Here is a 20,399-nt window from a genome sequence, read left to right as displayed (position 1 = left end):
TAATTTTCATAGGCATTAACTTAAAATGTCCAGTTTCCACATCATTGAAGATGAACAAGAACAAAGTAATAGTAGTAGTAAACACAATAATTCATCGCTTGTACAACATCAAATCGAAAGAAAGCGTATAAGAACCGTTGGAAATTTTAATTCTAATGGATCTCCAGTCACTACTACAGCTACAGCTTCCAGTACAAAGTTCTCGGTGACATCAACTGCCGAGGGAAAGTCAGTAGTATCTTCCCTTTCCATGTCGTTGGAACGTAAAGATTCCATACAATTTATGCCGAGAAAGATTGCTCCATGTATAATACCTGCTGGACAGAGTACAGTTATACATTTGGATAATTATACCCACTTTATGGCACAACGTGTTACAACCACAAAAACCGCAATAAAAAGAAGTGAAATTATCAGCCAGGGCCAGAACCAATTAATTGTTCCAAGCTCAACAAATACTGCAAGCTGTAGTAGTAGTAGTAGCAGAAGTGTTGGTGTTGTAGATGTCGATTTAAAACTTATATTAGGTGGTGTAACTTCATCATACCGTGGCAACAATAAAACTTTAAATATGAATAAACAAAAAATGTTGGGTAAGCACTTTTGTAGGTTTGTTTTTTTTATTGGTTTACTGTCGAACTGCGAGCAATTAATTTGCATTAGCATGGTACGAGTTTTCTGAACTCAAATATTTGTGTAAAAATATGGGAAATGAAGTACATTAAAACCTGTGATTTGTATGATCAAACTGCATCAAATAAAATAAAACTAGGAACAAATCAAGATTTTTTTCTGTTAATTTTCATATTTTCTGTACTTTAAACTCTGGGGTGTATCGAACACCGGCTTCGCTAAAATCACTTTTTCTGTATATCAAAATTGTCTGAAGTACTGTCATATAAATTAATGAACAGCACCATAGTATATATCATATTAAAGGTATTTTGAAGCACTATTCAATGATATCATAAAAGATATTCAGCCCAATCATGAATAAAAAATTACGCGGGAGTTTGTTCCCCGGGAGTTTTTTAGCATTGAATTTGAATAGGAAAAATGAGAAAAGGGAAAAAACTCACGCGGAATTTTTATTCATAATTGGGCTGATTATATATTGACTTTAACTTCCTATAACTCCTAAACTAAGAAAGAGCTGGCAAAAATTTTAACGTTTTTGTTACGTTTTAAAATGCAAGCTGTTTCGCCGATCTTGATTTATACCTAAAACTATTGTTTTTGTTTTGAATCATCCTAAGTAAATTAAGTTTTTGAAATAAATAAAATAATTTTATTTAGTGGTTAAGTCTTTTTCGTCAAATATTTGTCATGTGTGACCCTAACTTAAGTGTTAAGGAAAACGTAACGGTTAAACTCTAGTTAATGGGCGCCAATCCGGATCGATACCAAATTTTTAGCAGATTCTTTTTATGCAGAATATGACAAGTTTTTTTTTTTTTTTTTTGTAGCCGGTCCATAGTTCTCGAGATATGGGCCTCCAAAGTTCGATATGTTGTATTTTTGTAGTTTGATCAATATATACGTCTACTGAAAAATTTAATTTTTTTTAGTCAAGACGTATGTAAATTAAACGTACAATATCCGGCATCTACTTATGTTCTGGAAATATTAGATGTTGATAAAAAGCTATTACATATTTTTGTATTTCTTTTGTTTTCCATGCAAATTTACGAAATAACTTTGTTTTGCGATTTGTTACAAATTCTACTTGCTTTAAACTACCTTATACTTCAGAAAATATTTTTCATCACTTTACATTTGATTTTATTAAACTTTTTATTTCATAAGTCAGCTTTCAGTACATAAAGAAAATCTATAAAGAATTGCTGGACATAAATTATTAATAAAAAAATATATTTAAAATTGTAGAGGTTATTATTAAATTAATTTGCACATAATAAAGAATGATTAAAATTGTAGAGGTAATTATTAAATTAATTTACAAATAATAAAGAATAATACAAGTATTTGATGATTTTAATAAATAAATAAAATACTGTTCACTGTTGGGTCTGCTTTTTCCATACAAATTGCTTTACAATATAATAAAAAGTTTGTTTTTCATTTCTAAATTTTGAATTTTTCTACTGAAAGTAATTAAAACCGAAAGCTGATTTTAGGCCGAACGCGGTATTTTTTTATTGACATATCTCACCTTCCATTCTATGTATTTATTCTATGCAAGTAACAAGGAATAAAATATATACATATCGTAACCTTAAATGCAAACGGACGTAACTACACGAAAATTCAAAATCGAGTTTTTTATTGCATATGGTTCCTTTTATCAACATGCACGCAAATTTTTAGACCCCTGCGATCAGAAATAAAGCCGTCCATTGTTAACACTAAAGTATCAATAATGGCAAATATTTTGTTTACAATTTAAGTTTGTATGTTCAAAGTAAATAATAAACAAAGCAAACTAATAAAAAATAAACAAAAACTTAACGTCAGTTCTTCATCTTTTGAATTACATGCAAATTGATGTTTTTTTCTCTACTATGAAAAAACCGACGGCTATAATCAAGAAGAATTTAATACAAACAATTTTGAAAAATATTGAGTCCCATTTTAATATTTCAGTACCAAACAAAGGTTCCTGGTTGTGAACTCACGTGTTTATTAGGCATATAACTAATTTTGGCGAAATTTTTGGCATACCACCACGTGATGGCCAATGTTGTATAAGTAATGAAAATCATTTTTTTAGATCATTTGGAATCAAAAACATCACGCACCAACACCAATTTCTAAAATAAACCAAACTTCTATTTCTCTGAAAAATTATATAAATTATTTAATTTTTTTTTGCAAGTGTGATACTTCCCTTATTTAAAAATTATATTTTAAAGTATATCCGCAGTTACTATTAAAATAAAATATATTGTGTTTCAAAATAATTGAAAATATTTCATGAAAAACTTTATTGCGTTTGGTGCGTGAACTTTTTTAACAACCGCGAAAAAATAATACCGTGGTTTTTTATATTTTTAATGCTCTATACGACTATGCTATGCCAATTTGCATATTTGCAAAAATTGTCAATAGTTATATCCCTAATGTTTATAAGATATGATATTACATATCGTCACCTAAAATGCAAAACAAAATTATTAAAATTATGCCATAAATTTTGCTTATTTCTGCATATTTCCAGTAATTTTACATTCCAAAGTAATAAGTTATAATTACTCTTCACTTCTTATAAATTGGTGTTTTAACTCATTATTTTAACCCGATAATGTCATTGGAGGCAAGTACTTACTAGGGTGATCGATTATTCGACATTTTTTAGAAACTGGTTTTCGGTTTCATCGAAAAAATGCAATTTAATATAAACCGGTTTCGGTTTTTTAATAATAACCGGTTTTTTTGACAACAAGAAGAAAAAAGTTTTATTTATTAAAATAATAGTTATTAAAATGAACACAGTTCATGGAAAAACATAAAAAAAAGAAAAAGAGATCATATAATTATGATAAAGAATAAACAGGTATTCTAATAACAAAAAATAAGCCGCCTTTAATTCTAATTTTGATTACTTTTTTTATTAAAATTTTTTTTAAATTAAAATTTAAATTTTTCTAAAAGTGAGTGGTTGATATTTTATGAATTTTGTTTAATTCAAATGTCAACAACTACGTTAGGTTTTTAGAAAAATAATATTTGACCTTGTGAACTAATCTTGAATTTTTTTACGCACAATTAAGTTAAATGCTATCAGAGCTTTGGTAGCATAATACCTGCTAAACATTATACTTGTATGAAAACTGCGATTCCCCAGTTAGATACTAAATCTATGTTTTTCTTATCCTTCATAAGGTCTTCGGGTCATCATTTTTTCCAATTTTGACCCATTAATAAGGATTAATAATAGGTCCAACTTACTATGGTCTTATATATGCCGTTGCAAAGGTCTTTGAAATATCTATCATTAGATATCCATATTGTCTATATTAATGACACAGAGCTAGTTTCTTACTTGTCAGTTAAACGTAGCTTAGCATGCTGTTATATTAATCCAGAAACATATTTTGCCGGAATTTAACCAATGATTGTATTTCTCACTAGTGGATTAATTTTGTAAGCATTGTCATACTTTTCAGTCGAATCACATAAAAATGTTTCATATAAATATGGCAATACTTTAAATTTTATAAGAAAAAGCAACCGCGTACAATTTTTTTTGTAAATTTTAACTTTGTAAAAGAAAATGTGATATTAAAGTATATAAAATGTATATTAAAAGTTATATTGATGCTAATAAAGCAAATCAAAACAAAGAGCTGCTGTGCTGAATTGTTTATTTTATTTTTCATCTTTTTGTGCTTTGGTATTTTATACTTAGGTTTAACTCACCCCAATGATGCTGAGTTAAACCTAGATTATATAAAATATAAACATTAAGTGAGAAACACAATTTTTAGTTTAATTTAGGTTTAAACGAAGAATGTAGATTATCTTTATCCCAGAAACTAGCTCTTAGTAATCCAGATATAGGTCAATAATCGATGTTCTGGTTTTTTTCCTCATATCTCAGCCATATGTTGATTTTAAATAGGAAATCTCTCGAAAGCATGTCTGACAGAATTATCCCGAAAATATCTGGGGTCTTCAGCAAATTTATCTGTGTGAAAAAAGAGTAATTTTTCCATATATATTACTCTCTCCTTCCGTTCCATGTGTTTATTCTATGATTTATGCTTTATAGGGTCGGAAAATTATATTGTGGAAATTACAAACTTATATACATATACCCTTCTCACTAAGGTGAAGGGTATAAAAAGAGAAAAAGAAATCTGTAACTTCTAAACGGTTAGATAGATATTGATGTTGTTAGATGATTTCTTGAAAAAAGTGATCAAGTGCGATATGTACATAGAATCTCCTAGCCATCTTTAATAATTTTTTTTTAAAAAATTTACAAATCTAGTCAATTTTCTTAGAGTTGAATTTTTTTTTGCTCGCAAAAATTTACCACTGATTTTACTAAAAATTTTATAATTCTTCTAACGTAAAAAAATATTGGACAAAATGTCATACAATAATTGACTATGATCACAAAGAATTTATAAATAGCAGATGGGGAGAATTGGATTCTGTTGGGCATAGCGTTGCATTTTTTTTTGCACGCAACTGTATGTATATCTATCACATGATAGGTATTTCAAATGCCTTTCAATCCCAATTGCATCATTTTAAACGACAAAAAAATCAAGCGGTGATTTCTCATAAATCTCATATCAGCCTCTTAAAAAATGTTATCTGTGCCAAAATGTTTAAAATAGTGTAAAAAACTATGTTCTCTCATAAATTTCATACAATTTTAATAAAGTATTTCAATTAAATAAAAATATTTCCAGGTACAAAAGCCGGCTCCGCTAAAATAAGAGGTCGCAAAAACTCTTTAGCTTTAGAAGGCAAGCAACCAAGAGAAATGATTGATACAAAAGCAGCTAAATCCGATGCCCCAGCTGTACTAAAACCGGCATTAAAGAAAACAAATCGACGACGCAAAGTTATTAAACCTCGACAACCAAGAAAAGCTAAACCCAAAGCCAAAAATGAAATTGAACACACAAATACAAACGAAGATACAACAAGTGCAGATGAAGTGGAAAAACCGGTAAAACTTATTAAAATATATTTTTTTTAAATAAAATTTTATTAAAAAAAATAATTAAAATTTTATAATTTTTTTTCAGGAAATCCCTCAGCCAGAGAATGATTCCAAAGTTCTGCGACCTTGTGTCTATATATTGCAAAATACAAAATGTCTATCCGAAATGACATGCCCCTATTTACATTCCGATTTTCCTTGCAAATACTATTATCTAAATCTTCCTTGTCCACAAGGTTTCAAGTGTCAATTTATGCACAATGGTCCCCTAGAGCCCAAGCTAATGGAAGCATTGCGAATTCATATATTAGATTTGTTGTCGACTAAACCAACGGCTGTAGAAACGCATTTTATACAACAATTGCATAATATTGAAGATCTAACGCAAAGGTTGCTAGCATTTCAAGAAAACCAACATCAGCAGACATATGAGATTATAGAAGTGATGGACGATGCGGATGAAGATCAAGTGCTTGTTATCGATGAAAGCAGTGATGATGTTAATGCAAATGTAAGTCCGTTTTTTCATTTTAAAAGTGTTATTTTTATACCCTTCACCACCATAAAATAAATACATAGAACGGAAGGGGAGAGAAATGACAATGAAACAAAATTATGTACTCTCTTTTCACATATAGGTGGTAAATAACAAAATACATGGTAATACATTTTCATGAATTTGTTTTGACTGGTTTTTGACAACAGACATTGGTGTTTGGCTATCAGTTACATATCTAGTTGTCATCTATGGGTTAGGTATAAGTTTGTCATGCCTTATGTAATTTCCAAATTATTCATTTGCAATTCCATACATATATTCTGGATCGTTATAGACATCGAAGTCGATATAGCTATGTCGACCTGTCTGTTAAAATCAGCTTGCCGAAGCACACAAAATAACTTGCATACATAATTGATACATAAACCACAACCAGTATAGAGGATTTTGACTCATATCTCGATTTCTAAGTCAGATAGTCCGGAAGTCTCAATGCTGCTTTGAAATGCCATATGGTACACTCGAGCATATTGCTGAACTGTAGGAGGGCTCTAGCAGCACTAATGGCTATACTCAAAAGGGCATTGTAACATACAGGAAAATGAGATATCAGATGAACTGGGGGATATAGCTAAATATGATCAAGAATATCTATTTGGCTTTATCAGAGGAATAGGCTGGCTATTTTTTGGTAACTGTCCTTTTTTTAAGCGTTTAACCAAGAAAAGGAGCTCGATCTGTGATCACTCATATTTCTGAACAAAAATCGATTTTTTATATAAAAACTCAAAATATCAAAATTCGCTAATAACTTGGCCAATAAGCGTTTAATAAAGAAAAGAAGCTCGATCTGTAATCACTCATATTTCTGAACAAAAATCAATTTTTTGTATAAAAACTGAAAATATCTAAATTCGCTAATAACATGCCCAATAAGCGTTTAATCAAGAAAAGGATCTCGATCTGTGATCACTCATATTTCAGACCAAAAATTCAAAATATGTACATTGATTTACATGTATTCTGTTGTTGCAAGACTTTGGTTTTTGACAACAGACTTATGATTTTTGTCTCTCAGTAATGCTTCTATATATATTTTATTCTATGACCATAAGATTCATTGTACATATTTTAAAATCAAATGTAAATCGAATATAACCCAAACCTATATGAATAAAAATTATCATTCAGCAATACGTTTTTTTTTTCTTTTTGACTATTTCGACCCATTTTAAATCGCTTCTCACAAATTCACAAAACGAACACAAGCATTTTTTTTAATTTGGAGAGGACAACGTTTGTCGGGTCAAGTAGTAAGTAATAAAACAGCATTGACAGATTTCCAAAGTATTTAAAAGCAAGAATTTCAAAACTTTTTTTGTCCCTTCTGTAAAATTTGTGAAAAGGACTTAGCACCAGTGTTTAAAAAGCTACGATAACTAACAAATTTTTAACTGTTGCTACAACTACTGCTTCAAAAAAGTGTATGTAGCGGTAGCAGTAGCATTTGTCTTTTTTCGTTTTCTTGTTTTTTTTAAAACTACTGCTACCTTCAAAATATAAAACTCTTAACAGAGCAGTAGTAATAAAACATGAATTGTAAATGGAGTAGTAGCATAAAAATACAAATCATTGCTACTGCTCTATATCGAGTTTTAATTTTTAAGGTAGCAGTAAAGTAGAAGTTGATGCAGCAGTTAAGGTAGCAATAAAAGTAGTCAAAAAAGAAAATCTTCAGTCATAACACCAAAATTGACAGAATTAAACACTGTGTGTTGTTTTTGTTTTGGGAGAGTTTGAAAGAATTATTCGATTTTATTCGTCTCAGATGTTCGTGTTGCTAACAGAAAGATCGTGTTTTCTGTGTGTATAACAAAAAAGCCGAACTTTTGTTTACAACACGACCAACATACACAAATATACATTCACAACAACAACACATAATATACTTTTTTGGCTGAAGATTTTTATTTTTGACTTATTTTATTGCTACCTCAACTGCTACTTAGCTGCTACTTCAACTGCTACTTAACTGCTACTTCTTCTACTACCTCAACTGCTACTTCTATTACTACTAAATTTTAAAAGTAGCAGCATTAATAAAAAACTAATGACTGCTACATCAAAACTTTTTCTTTTTTAAGGTAGCAATAGAAAATAGATTACTCTGCTACTTTTAAATTTTTCTTTTATTAGTACTACTACAACTACTGTTACCAAAATGTGAAGGTAGCAGTAGTAGTAGTAATTATTGACTCCGAGTTTTTATTAAATTTTTAACTAGACTACTTGTGTTTTTTCGTTGCTACTGCTACTTGTAGTCTAGTTTTTTAAACACTGCTTAGCACGTTTGCACACGTGCATTTTATCAAAAATTTTTTTTACCAAAAAAAAATTTATTTTCAACAAAATTTTATTTTAATTTACTTTAGTGAAGGGTATATAACAGAGACCGAAAATAATGGTTCTACTTTCATTTAAAGGGTAAATATGCAGCCTCTTTACCATTTAAAATTCGTTTTTTTTGTTATATCACTGAGAGTGTGATTTATAAGAGAACATTTTAGTTTAGTTGTTGAGAGAAACATAAATAAAAAACAACAAATAATCAAGTTATTTATATACTTGATTATCAAAAAAATATAATAACAAATAGTTATTCTATATTGTAAAATTTCCAATTTCACAAAACAAATACAATTTTAACAAAAAATCAAAAAATTTTGCAAAAAAAAACGAAAAATCCCCAATTTTACAATTAATAAATAATATAACAAAAAATCACTTATTACTGTTATTTGGAGTGATTAATTTTTTGTAACAAAATTTATATCACAATTTGGGTATTTTGAATATATGGACGAGTTATTTTCGGTCTCTGGCATACTATAAGATCCGGCACAGCCGAATAGCACTCTAGTTTTTATATTATTTTATTTTTATTCTATAGAATTCCTCAGAACCAGCAACTAATTCGTTAACGATTACTTCCAATGATTCGGATAACACTACGGCACAGCAACCAACAACTGATAAATACGATACTGTATATGAAAATTTCAAAGAAACTAATAATATAATTGATGAAATTGATCAAAAACTTCAAAATCTAAAAACCACCTCAAATATGACACCAAACGAAAAAATTCACGAACTTCAAAATATATATGAACTTTTAAAAGAACAAGAAAAACGTTTGCCAATTTATGAAAATCTTAATACCGCAACTAGCGCACAAATATCAGAAATCTATAATAATATTACGAATAATTCAATAGCGATGGCATCACAATCGAATCTACCAAATGATCAAGCTCACATCGTTTTAGTAAATCCGGAGATTGTTAATGAAATACAAACTTCACAAGAAAATCCAGAGTTTGATAATGAAATAAGAGTTTCTGCAATGCATGACAATGAAGCGTTTGTTAGTGAAATTCAAAATTTAGAATCTGAAGAAAACATAATAACTATAACTGATGACAATGAAGTTTTACCAACGACAAATTTAAATGTACCACAACAAAGTGGTATGGAATTTATAACCACCGAAAAGGTATCACAACAAAGTGGTACTGAATTTATGACAGAAAAAATAACACCACAACATGATAAAAGTGGTAATAATGACATGACAAATGTACCAAATGAAAGTGAAATAATTGCCATGTCAGATGTACCAAAAGAAATTGAAATAAATGAAAATAATATGACATCGAATATGGAGTATGAAGAAGAGCCTCGATCTACAAATTTGAATAATACAAATTTAAACGATAATATTGAAAAACAAGAAGAACACAAAAATAATGAAAATAATTTCACGCTTAACCTTGAAACAAATGAGAATAATAATTCTGAACAATTACCATTTGAGAGTGAACAACTAGAAGTTGACTCTCAACATATTACACAAGAAATCTTAGATACAAATAATTCCTTTTGTTTGGATGAAAACGAAAAACAGGAGGAAAATATAGATTTTGATAATACTTTAAAACCACATAATGAAACCCTGGAGTTGGCCATAACACCGGATGAAAAAGATGTTATTGAAAGTCATGTAAAAGAGCAACGAAATAATGAAGACTGCGAAGATGAATCACCACCTTATGAACATATTGCCACAACTAAACCCTACATAGAAACCAGTAAAACTCGTATACGTTTGAGATCTCATACTCAACAAGATAATGAAGAAAATTTAATTAATAACAACAGTGAAAAATCAACTCAACAGTTAGAACTAACAAAACCTATTAAAACTCGACGTCTTAGATTACCCAAGCCGACTCCAAAATCTAGCGAAAAATCCAACAACGAAGATTATCAAATTAATGCGGATATTATTAATAAACTTATAAAATCCACCGAAAACTCTGGTAGTTCGGAAAATCCCATTAAGCCAACACAATTTTTGCAAGACGTAGAAGTTCCCTTGACACAAAATGTTATATTAACAAAACGTTTCATGAAAAAGGCCAAAGCCAAGCTTGAACAACAATCTCTAATAAATGAAACATTAGTAACAAGTGCTCCTGACCACAACGATATAGATATCAATGTGGAACAAACAATGCATTCTTTGCATAGTGGAATCGAAAACATAGATGTAACACTGCTAACACAGACATCAGAGGAGAGTTATACCTGGAATCCCTCACAAGATCCTTTAATAGTTGAAAGTGATGGTGAGAATGTGTCAAAAATTAGCAATGAAATTCCAACATCTAGTGATTGCACCGATCACATAAAAACGCCCATAAGAAAACGAAGCAACAGTTTCAAATCTCCCGCAAACCTTGACAAAACAGAAATTGTCACAAAATCCAATTCAAAAAGACGTATTTCTTTTGAAAATCCCACCTCCTCGCTTACCACATCCCCACCGTCCACCTATAAAGAACAATTCAATTTAGGTAATCCTCATGTTGTGCTAACTAAACTCAAATCTCCCTATTTGCTGCCAACAACTCAAAAAGCTATACATGCGGATAGCACCACTGCCAACACTAATGTTAATCCAATTGTTACTTCTTCTACTTTAATGGCAGATGATAAATCAACACAGAAACGTCACAGTTTTACCTCCGAATATGATTTGGATTCATCTTTAAAAGAAAATAAATGTTTAAAAATTGACAATTCCAAATCGGGGCGCAAAGTTAATTTCGATAATCGAAAGCAGCGAACGTCTTCAGGACAAAGTAATAATTCAAAGGAAGGGGGTAAGTTTATAAATTATTTATTAAGTAACATTAAAAATGAAACAAATTGTTTTTTTATTTAAAAACAAGAGGGGTCAAAAGGAACTATTTTCGAATATCTATATATAAAACATACAAATTCGAATGATTTTCGAATTACACAATAATCCACAATAGCGAAAATAAGGGTGCGTTTCACTTATTTTCAAATGATTACTGATTATTATTATTATTTAAAATTACCATTTAATAAATCATAATCATGAATCATAAATCACTGAGCTAAATTTGTATGTGAAAAATATGCTGGTAAGCATATTTTCGAACTTATTTTCGAATATAGGCTAAAGTATTCAAAACTGCATTTTGTATTGAATGTTATATAAAAAAAAATAAATATTAGTAGTTTTAATAATGAAGAACGGATTTTGAACATCGAAAATTTTTGCTAAAATTACGAACAATATTATTTACCATTAACAGCCTTATAAATAAAACTTGCAAAGTATTAATATAAATTTTAAATGTACTTAAACAAGATCAAACTATTAAGAACAAATGAGGGGCTTAGAGCACAAGGGGTTCAAGTGACTAATTTTTAATAATGAGAAAAAAGAGGTTAAAGTTAATTTACAATAAAAAATGTTAGATGATATCTGGAATATTACTTTTTAATTAATAGAGATCCTGAGATATATTTTAACCCAACACGATAAACCTTTGAAGTAAGGAAAGTCGCTCATATACCCCTTGCGCTTTAATTATTATTTTTTTTTAAATTTCTAAATTACCTAATAAAAAAAACCAAATAGACTAAATTTTATATAGGAACGCTTTTATGGTTCTTTGTTAATTTTTTTAGTCATCATAATCAAGTTCCATGATATCATCAGGCTCATCTTCATACTCACTTTGACTTTCGATTCTTTCCGGAATTTCTTCCATTCTATCGTGAGGAAGTGCTTTAAACCTTCCATGGTAAATTGGTGGTATATAGCAAAGAAGATCCTGTAGGTTCTTGATATTCTCGAACTTTATTGTTTTGACGCTGTTTTTTGGAGGAAGATGTGGTAGTGACTCCACGGCTCGATCAACATTTCGAGCTATCATATTTACTTTGGTGAAGTTTTCTTGCACATTCATAACTTCTGAATTTGAAGGTGTACTCAGCAAGACCTATAGCCCACTCTGGGTAATTTTTCTTTTTTGGCAAATAATCCACAAAGTGCACTAAGGTATTTGAAATAGGTGTTTTGATAACAAGTGATGGAATTATTCACTAGATTTTAGCTGATCACTTACCTGAATTCACTCACTCAGTCCATGTGAAAAATGAATTTTAATATTAGCTTAGAGCACAAGGGGTTTAAGTGCTTATGTACCCCTTGTGCTCCAAGCAAAGCAAGTATTTTAATTACAAGTGCTAGAACTTGTCGCCATATCTCGCTAACGGATGAGAATCCCACATTCAACTCTTGTGCTATGAACTTCATATACTAACTCCATATTGAACCCCTTGAACCCCTTGTGCTTTAAGCCCTTCAAATATAATTTACTTACAAAATCTATGTAAATAAACTTGTTTTTGGTTTTAATTTTCCTAAGAATTACAAATTTCGAACATCAAAACTAACTACATAATTAAAAAATTCGAATTTTCGAACTAAGATAAACTGGAAAAAAATTTAATTTACTAATGAAATCCGTATCAGAAAAATGTTGTTCTATAAATTGTCCATAAAAATAGCGAATTAAGAACTACTTGTTATGATAATCGAAAATATTTTTGTTTAATTGATTGTGCAAATATTGAAATGACTGTAGAATGAAGTAGAAATTACAGAAATCTATTTTAAATAAAATACAGAATGTAATATTTTTAATTAATTTTTAAAGGAGTTCCAAAATTTAATTTTTTAAAAGCTTTTATTTAACTTGCAATGTTAGTTTGTTTGTTAGTATGTTAGTTTATTCTAATACCGTTCTTTTTTAATTTTGTTTCCAAATCAACACTTATCATTGATGTTGACCCAAGTATTAAATATGTTTTTTTTTTTCTAAAGTACAAACCATTGAAAAAGAAGGATATGGAGAACAGCTTTACATAGTTATTTATTTTGTATTTTCTATTGAATTTCACTAAAACACATGTTTAAACATTTTTTATTTACATAAATACATGTTTATATGTATGTGTCTGTATATATTATTTAGATTTCGATACTGATTCAAGTGATGAACAGCTAACTATAGTAGATGCATTGCAAACATCAACGTCGTCAACTGGCAATGAACGAAAACAAGCCTTTGAGCCTTTTTCAACCCACGTAGTAACACATCATTCTCATCAGCATGTGCATACAGAACAACAGGAAAATGAATCCGATTTACGTCAACAAATTGAAAATGTAAGCAATAAATCGGATTTACAGCTACAAATACAACAACAGCAGCAACAAAAAGAAGTTGAAAGTACTACAACAACAGGCACTAGTACCATCACTACAAATAGCAATAATTTGCCACATAAACAATACGAGCAAGAAAAAGCTGTGGCGCTGGTTGAAGAGCCAGAGAAGCAGTTACAGGAAAAACAATATGAAAGCAATTTGAGTGAGCAAAAGCAAATTGCAATGCCTCGCAATCCATATGGCAATAATGAAGACGGACAAACACAATATTCTGCGCCGTTTGTATATATTGATGAGCCTGAAAAGCCAACTTCAAATGCTAGTGATAAATATTCTAATGGTAAATTATTGTTTTAATACTTTATACTTCAATTTCATTTCTTTCAAGATGAAAATATACAACAATTGTTTATAATTAAGAGGCTCTAAAACTTGATGTATAGTATTTTTTGACATGTTCCTTTAATGCTTCTTATGTTGTGTAATGTTTTTGTTCTTTATTTGCTTTTCTTTTTATATAAACTCTTCTTTATTTGCTTTTCTTTTTATATAAACTCTTCTAGCGGAGCTGAAAGAAAATGTTGAATATGACACATATTCCTCATTGTATAATAAATTATCGGCACATTCAACTAAATGTCAAATAAATTTTGAAAATTCTTCCGTTAATATAACACCAATTTCATCACCTACGTATGGCGATGATACTATTGCCAGTCCATCACCTGTCAGGAGATCACTGGACTTTCGTATGGGTGGTGAGATCGATGGCCGTTTAACATATCCACCCATACCATATATTGTAAGTAAACATTTTTGAGAGTTTATGGTAATACATTTGAAAGAAACTAAAATTATGGGTCGAAATTCAGTTGCGTTGCCAGAGGGCAACCACAAATTTGCCAGTTGCCATCTGTAATACCATTAAGGCAACTGACAACGCAACTGAAGTTCGGTTGCCATCCATAATCGACCCATTAATTTATTTGGAATTTACTCAAAGTTTAGGTATCCTGCTGATATTTATGGATAATACATTTTCTATAATATGAGCAGATTTTTTTAATATTTTCCGCTGTTAGCATTGATCAACAGAACAAATATTTTATTTCAATATTTAGAGAACTATCTCCAGTTTCCATATACATAGATAATATTGACCATTCCTATTAAAAAGCAAAAATTAGGCTTAATATGGAATAACATAATTAAAATATAATTATATCTAGTCATATAAGTTCTAGTACAATTAGTATTGCCCCTACAGTAAGAAATGTACTGTTTTTATACCCTTCACCTTCGTGAGAAGGGTATATATAAGTTTGTCATTCCGTTTGTAATTTCTACATTTTTCATTTTCGACCCTATAAAGTATATCGTCACCTAAAATGCAAAACAACGTATCATCAAAAAATTCGAAATTGATTTTATTATTACGATACACTACATCATATTACATATGTGTACAAAATTTTAAACTTTTACTATCAAAAATAACCAAAATTTAAACTAAAGTATCATCAAGTATATGATTTTCTTGAACAAAATAACGTATACGCTTTGAGTTATTAATAAATAAATCGTTTTTACCTTATTTTAGGCAGTGTTTAAAAAACTAGACTACAAGTAGCAGTAGCAACGAAAAAACACAAGTAGTCTAGTTAAAAAATTAATAAAAACTCGGAGTCAATAATTACTAATACTACTGCTACCTTCACATTTTGGTAGCAGTAGTTGTAGTAGTACTAATAAAAGAAAAATTTAAAAGTATCAGAGTAATTTATTTTCTATAGCTACCTTAAAAAAGAAAAAGTTTTGATGTAGCAGTCATTAATTTTTTTATTAATTCTGCTACTTTTAAAATTTATTAGTAATAGAAGTAGCAGTTGAGGTAGTAGAAGAAGTAGCAGTTAAGTAGCAGTTGATGTAGCAGCTAAGTAGCAGTTGAGGTAGCAATAAAATAAGTCAAAAATAAAAATCTTCAGCCAAAAAAGTATATTATGTGTTGTTGTGAATGTATATTTGTGTAAGTTGGTCGTGTTGTAAACAAAAGTTCGGCTTTTTTGTTATACACACAGAAAACACGATCTTTCTGTTAGCAACACGAACATCTGAGACGAATAAAAACGAATAATTCTTTCAAACTCTCTCAAAACAAAAACAACACACAGTGTTTAATTCTATCAATTTTGGTGTTATGACTAAAGATTTTCTTTTTTGACTACTTTTATTGCTACCTTAACTGCTGCATCAACTGCTACTTTACTGCTACCTTAAAAATTAAAACTCGATATAGAGAAGTAGCAATGATTTGTATTTTTATGCTACTACTCCATTTACAATTCATGTTTTATTACTACTGCTCTGTTAAGAGTTTTATATTTTGAAGGTAGCAGTAGTTTTAAAAAAAACGAGAAAACGAAAAAACGAAAAAAGACAAATGCTACTGCTACCGCTACATACACTTTTTTGAAGCAGTAGTTGTAGCAACAGTTAAAAATTTCTTAGTTATCGTAGCTATTTAAACACTGATTTTAGGTAGTATCCTAATTGTTTTTAATAAATTTGTTGCAACTGAATATTTTTTGCAGTTTTAATGAAAATTTAATGAAGAAAATTTTTATGATTAAAAAAGTAGTCGTTAGTAATTAAAATAAAAAAACACATAATAAAATTAAAAATGTATATATGTATAAACAGCTTTTATTTAAAATAAAAAAAATATTTTTATTTAAGTTTTTATTTTTTCATAAAAATTTATATTGATGATACGTTTTTTTGTTTCAGAAAATAACAATTCAAAAAAAACGTAAGCCACATATCTTAAAGAGTGCTTTGAAAAAATTATTTTTTTTTCATAAAATATATTTCTAGAGTCATTGTAATTCAAATTTTAAAATTTTGTTTCAATATCTCAAGTAGTTTTCATTTTATATCGTTTTTTGCTTCTCCTATAAACTTATGAAAAGTAATGTTACGTTATTTTGCATTTTAGGTGACAATATGGGAGATTTCACGTCAAGTGAACCAACTTTTAAAATCGATGTGTTCCGATCGGGATGAAATTTACACCAACAAGATCGGTCCAGAACTCTCTGAGTTAGAGGGGGTCAAAATTTGACATTTTGGCCAAACGTGATTTTTCTCATCCATGTAACTTATTACCTATTGTTCTTAGCAAAATGTGTTCCAAATAGTTTAGATAGCTATTTCTTCAATCTTTCAAATCTTTTTTTTCCGAAATCAAAAACTTTTTTAACTTTTTTTCAAAATGGGCCCTATTTTTTTTTTTTCTTAAAATAAAGCTTAGATATTTTCCTTGAAGACCTATTTGGTCGCTTAGTGTGATGCGAGTTTGATATCTATCAAAAAAATGTTTTGTAACTCAAAACATGCAATTTTTGACTTTTTTTTGCAAAATCAAAAACTTTGTTGACTTTTTTTTTTCAAAATGGATCCTTTTTTTATTTTTTTGCTCAAAAGAAAGCTTGGATATTTTCCTTTCAGACCTATTTGGTGGCTTAGTGGGATGCGAGTGGGATATCTTTCAAAATAAATGTTTTGTAACTCAAAATAAGCAATCTTTGACTTTTTTTTGCAAAATCTATGTCATCTCGATCGGAAGACATCGATTTTAAAAGTTGGTTCATTTGACGTGAAATCCTCCATATATATTCTGGATCCTTATAGATAGCGGAGTCGATTAAACCATGTCCGTCTGTCTGCCTGTCTGTCTGTTGAATTAACTTTCCGAAGCCCCCAAATAACTTACATACACGATTCATACTTCAATATCTCCGGAATTCTTCCGGCTCGGGACAACCTCGATTTTTGATCTACTTTATGACCTATATCTGGATTACTAAGTCATTAATATAGACAATATGGATATCTAATGATAGATATTTCAAAGACCTTTGCAATGACGTATATAAAACCATAGTAAGTTGGACATATTTTTTAAGCCGAATTTTTTTTCACCAAAAGTTTTTTTTTTTGCTAAATATTAAAATTTTTTTTTTTTAAATTTAAAAAGAAATTTTTTTCTTAAATCTAAAAAATTAAAAAAAATAAATTTAAAATCAATTCAAATGGCCCCGAGAAATTAGTACAGCGGCGTTAAATCGCAAGAATGAGGCGACTAAATCAAAAAATTACACGACCTGAAAATTTCTCAAGCAACAACTGAATTGTTTGGCCGGTTGTATGGATCGTGTAGCCGTCTAGCAGAAACCAAAGGTAACTGTTGTCAACATTAGTTTGATAATTGAAAATGGGCCTCATTACTTAATATGATTTTGTTAAACAATGCATTATTTTTGTTCAGTTTTTCATGCGTACAAAGCGTTTCATGCTTAAAATTTCCCAGGATTCTTTTAAATAAATGTTTAAGGATGACAGCTCAATTCCTTACATTTCACCATTTAACAGCAAGTTTACTTCATAACCTCAAATTTATTACCATAATTTCAATATTTACATTGCACAATATTTAAACTTACAAATCGCCGTAATTCATATCAAATTTTAATACTCTCCAATTTACATATCGTCACCTAAAATACAAAACAATGAATAACTTAAATAATAATAATAATAAAACAGATCTTAATTTGGAAATATGTGTGCCATTCTGTTTAAATATTCAATAGGATAAATTAAGTCTATATCACAGTTACTTTGCATTTTGCAATGGTTTTTTGCCCAACAAAAAATTTTCAAATGATGTTAAGTCATTTTGTATTTTAGGTGACGATATAACAGAGTTTATATATGAAAAGTTGGAAATATCTTAATCCAAAAATCCTCAAATAATGGGTTTTGATATGCAATTTTGTTTAAGTCTTCAGTATTTATGATCAAAATTCGCAAAAACGCTTTACATACATCACTTCACTCTAATATTTCAATGTTTGTATTTTGAATATTTTTCAGTTATATGAAATTGATTTGGGAAAAATTGACATAAATAAACCATTTTTCATTGATAAACTTAAGAAAACTATACAACTGGATCCGAGAATTTTTAGAACACATGTTAAGGTAACATCAACCACTCACATTATGTTTAATAACACACTACTCCTATAAAAATTAATAAAAATGTACTCCATCTGGAATTTCAGAGACAATTAATGACGTTGTGTAAGCCAATAGAGAAAACATCGAATGCCTTGATGCCCTTAACAACATTCCATACGTCGAATTTATCAGCATCTTTTGCACAACCTACAAGCACAACAATGGTTTCACCTTATGACCCAAGATCTCGTACATCTGCCGTAATGACAGACATAGCAACGCCCACAATGGCCCAACAAACTGCACTAACTCCCTACAACAATATGAATACCGTTGCAGTAGCGTCGCCTTCGTCGTCGTCATCGCCATTTATGCAGACAGAAATACCAAACGCCGTACCCTTGGCTCTACAATACCACACCACAGCCCAACCAATCTTACAGCCACAACAGCAACAAACACCGAATATGTTTCTGTATGGTTGCCTACAGCGTTCGCCGTGGTATCAGAGCCTGATGTCTACCATGAAAATTCAAATAAATCAATCAATATCACAACTGGTACGTGCCTTAAATAACTTTCATCGCGAACGTCTCTTAAATCCTGAAATGGTATTCGACGTATTTAAAATTGATTGTGCCGGTGAACTGTTGGAGATTATGCGTAATTTGGGTATATTTGTGGATGCAAATGGCATCATCAACGAACAGCGACATGTACCATCATTTGGTGGACGTTCCTGTTGTAATGCGATGCCAGTTAATGCCACATATAGTTTCATACAGCAGGTCCTTACGCCTAACACCAATTGCACTTCGATGACAACTGCATCATCGACCTATAATGCGGCACGCGGTGCGCCAGTTGGCTCTCTAAATGCCAATGAACCATTTGTTAGTTGTTACATTAAAGCACCCGAACCGCCAGTGCAAAGACATTCGGATGATAGTGTAACAAATCATCATCATGCTACACAACACGAAGACAATCATAATAATTGCAATAGAAATTATAATAACAATAACAATGGTAATGACAATAACAATAATAATAATAACAACAATAATTACAATCAGAATAACAATAATAATAATAGACGCTATGACAATCAATTTAAGAAACCCTATGATAATAATTATAACAATAACAATAACAACAACAACAACAATGGCAATAACAATTATCAACAACGTTCAAATTCACGTTCTTATAATAATAATCCCCGTTTTTCAAAACCCGGCTTAAGTTCACCTAGTCGTACCAACTCTTCACCACCCAATTCTCCAAAAGGTGGTTTTGAAGGGGGTAATAGTGGTAATAGTTATGGCGGCGGTGGATTTGGTCGTGGCGGACGCTTCAATAACAATCGGCGTTTCAATAATTTCAGGAACAACAATTCTGATAATAATGGTGGCTCTTCTTGGTCTTCTACATCGGACTCGAATGACAATCGTTACAATAACAAATTTAAAAATAATAGTTCACCTACTCGAGCTTCTTCCAATTCATCTTATCAATCGGGTTCACCTCGTGCAGAAGCACCAAAATCTTCATCACCACCAGCAACCTCTTCTAAAAATAATTCAAAGGATGAAGAATGTTGGGACTCGGATAACTAA

General features: G+C 30.1%; 1 protein-coding gene across 1 annotated transcript; it reads left to right on the top strand.

The window, feature by feature from the left end:
- The first annotated feature begins 25 nt into the window (after positions 1-25).
- Positions 26-20,399, top strand: LOC135963653 (uncharacterized). Its single transcript, XM_065515595.1, has 8 exons — positions 26-593; positions 5,385-5,647; positions 5,727-6,152; positions 9,091-11,368; positions 13,562-14,098; positions 14,322-14,560; positions 18,694-18,801; positions 18,885-20,399. Exons 1-8 carry the CDS (start codon positions 26-28, stop codon positions 20,397-20,399), a joined length of 5,934 nt encoding a protein of 1,977 aa, XP_065371667.1.

This window comes from Calliphora vicina, chromosome 1 (genome assembly GCF_958450345.1).
Source record: "Calliphora vicina chromosome 1, idCalVici1.1, whole genome shotgun sequence".
NCBI lineage: Eukaryota > Metazoa > Arthropoda > Insecta > Diptera > Calliphoridae > Calliphora > Calliphora vicina.
This window is presented reverse-complemented; position numbering and strand designations above follow the sequence as displayed.